This window comes from Mercurialis annua, linkage group LG1-X (assembly GCF_937616625.2).
Source record: "Mercurialis annua linkage group LG1-X, ddMerAnnu1.2, whole genome shotgun sequence".
Classification (NCBI taxonomy): Eukaryota; Viridiplantae; Streptophyta; class Magnoliopsida; order Malpighiales; family Euphorbiaceae; genus Mercurialis; species Mercurialis annua.
The window spans coordinates 12,047,798-12,050,114 of NC_065570.1; the positions used below are offsets into that span (position 1 = coordinate 12,047,798).

The window sequence follows — 2,317 nt, forward strand, 5'->3', positions numbered from 1 at the left end:
ATAAAATTAAAATTTAGTTATTAAATTAAAGGAATTTAAAATACGGCAATCAAAATTAAATATAAAAAAATACATTGACGACCATTATCTATTATTCAATATGTTAAATAATTGGTTATGAGGGTATAAAAACTATCGTTTATTTTTTAATATTTTAGTAACCGAATTTTAGTTACTTAACTTTAAATTTATTTTAAATAATTGTTTTCTAGCCAAAATGCATATGCAACAGCCGGAGTCTGACACGTGACAATCGGATTTTACTAGTTTCACTTAAAAACTTGCAACATAAGCACAGTTCAGTTTAAGAGGAAAGTTCTTAGCTCAAATTATGATTACATGCCAAGTTTTCAAGTAAAAATAAATAGAATATATGTCTGCCGCATATTGCATTTGCGCCGTAAAATCTCTTATTGAAATAAAATTAAAGTTTAGTAATCAAAATAAATTAAATTTATATTTTGTCACCAAATTATAAAAATACAATAATTTGAGTATCTTTAAGATAAATTACCCAATACCATTGTTATCAAAATATTTGAAAAAGAAAAACCTTAAATTTATAGACAAGAAAAGATTTTTGACTTACCTTACTCAAAGTACAACTTCATAATATGAGCAAGTACAATAAAGTGGAAAATAAATTAACCTCCATTAACTAAACAATCAAAACAGAAGATATACATTGAAGTCACTATGGAAATCACAGTCTTTGATCACATATGAGAATACCAATTCAGCAATAATTAATTTTTTTTTACCATAAATTACTAATTAGAGTTTAAATTTAGGCCTTAATTTCTTGATTTCCACCAGCTACAAATACTCCTGAATCCGCCTGAGACTTTTTACAGTAGGCAATTGCTCCTTCAATTGAATTCTCCAATTCTGAATTGGTGCTGGCACTTCTCTTGAGCACTTGCAAATCATAACACGCTCCTCCATTCGGCGACGAAGAACTAAACGAAAACGACGAAGACGACGAAGAACGCCCGGAATTCGAAGAAGATGTAGATGATGAAAATGACTTATTATAGTTACTACTATTTTTATCGGCACATAGTCTCAAGTTTTGATTGACAACAATGTCGTAGTCGCTAAAATCTGAAGTGCGCGTTTCATCCCGCCGCTCACGACGGCCCTTTTGGATCACTCCGGAAAATGATGATCTTCTCCTAGCAGGATTCAAACTTGCAGAATCAACCATGTAATCTGATAACTTGCACTTACTTGCAGCACAATCTTTCTCTTTCGAAACCGCTAATTCTGATTTAGCCGGTTCTACATTCGAACACGAGCCAGATTTGTAACTAAACAAAGATTTGAAATACAGACTCCATTTTTGACCTAATAGAGACCTCTTCAACCTCTTGGTCCAAGATTTTGCTGTTATTGGATGGTTAAAACCGATTAATTCAAAGAAATAATCATCATCCGGGTTGAGTAATTCATCATTGCTGAGCCTGCGAGATACGGAAGGCGAAATATTGCAGGAAGAAGGTGTAATAAAAGTAGGGTTTTGAAGGAGTTTTTGAACCATTTGCATACGAGGAGGAAGATGAAGAGGAAGAAGATTGCCTTTGTAGAAAAGTTCGTCGGCCGGAGAATACGAAAAAGTGGTGTGTTTATCAGAAGAAACTGAACACATTTGAAATTCAAAGTCTCTGGTTTGGGGTGGTGGAGAGGTTATTGAGTAGCAGAAGAAGTTATTATTAGGAGAGGAGATAAGTTCAATGTCAATGTAGTCATCATCTATTCTCATTTTTTTTGAGTTATTGATTTCTTGATCTGTAGTTTCATATCAGTATCACTCACTCTTATATAGGGAATTGAGCTTGGTGAAATAAAGAAAATGAGGAAATAATTATTAGATCAACTGGTTTGCTAGGTGAGATTATCAACTTTTTATTAATAATATGACGCATGCATAGTTATATTTAGGCAAAATGAACTTCTTTTTTTATATAATCGGAGGAGGTGGAGCGTTTGTGAAAGGAATTGAATCCACGATCTAGCAGTTTGCAGCCCATTGTTTATACCATTTAAACTATAGCTTAGCTCATTGGTAAGGCAAAATAAACTTGTCAATATGTAATGTTACTATTTTTGTTAGATATGTCACGATCTTTAAATTTTGTCAATTTGATTTTTTATTTTTTTATTTTTTACCTAATATACTCATGACTTGTTTGAACTAACGTGACATAATATTGTTTATTTACATGTACGGAATTTATCCTAAGTGGCATATATAATCCTGCATTATGTCCGATCCAAATGAATCGTGGGTATGGTTGACAAAGATTTAAAAGATGAT

The 2,317-nt window shown here is 32.2% G+C and overlaps 1 protein-coding gene across 1 annotated transcript; it reads right to left on the minus strand.

Annotated features, from left to right (window-relative positions):
- Positions 1–633: 633 nt before the first annotated feature.
- LOC126664571 (probable membrane-associated kinase regulator 3) lies at positions 634–1,839 on the minus strand. Its single transcript, XM_050357020.2, has one exon. It carries the CDS (start codon positions 1,760–1,762, stop codon positions 788–790), a length of 975 nt encoding a protein of 324 aa, XP_050212977.1. The 5' UTR covers positions 1,763–1,839; the 3' UTR covers positions 634–787.
- Positions 1,840–2,317: the final 478 nt, after the last annotated feature.

Excerpts from the sequence above, each read along its gene's own strand:
- LOC126664571 (XM_050357020.2), bottom strand. The coding sequence starts at position 1,762 with ATGAGAATAGATGATGACTACATTGACATTGAACTTATCTCCTCTCCT.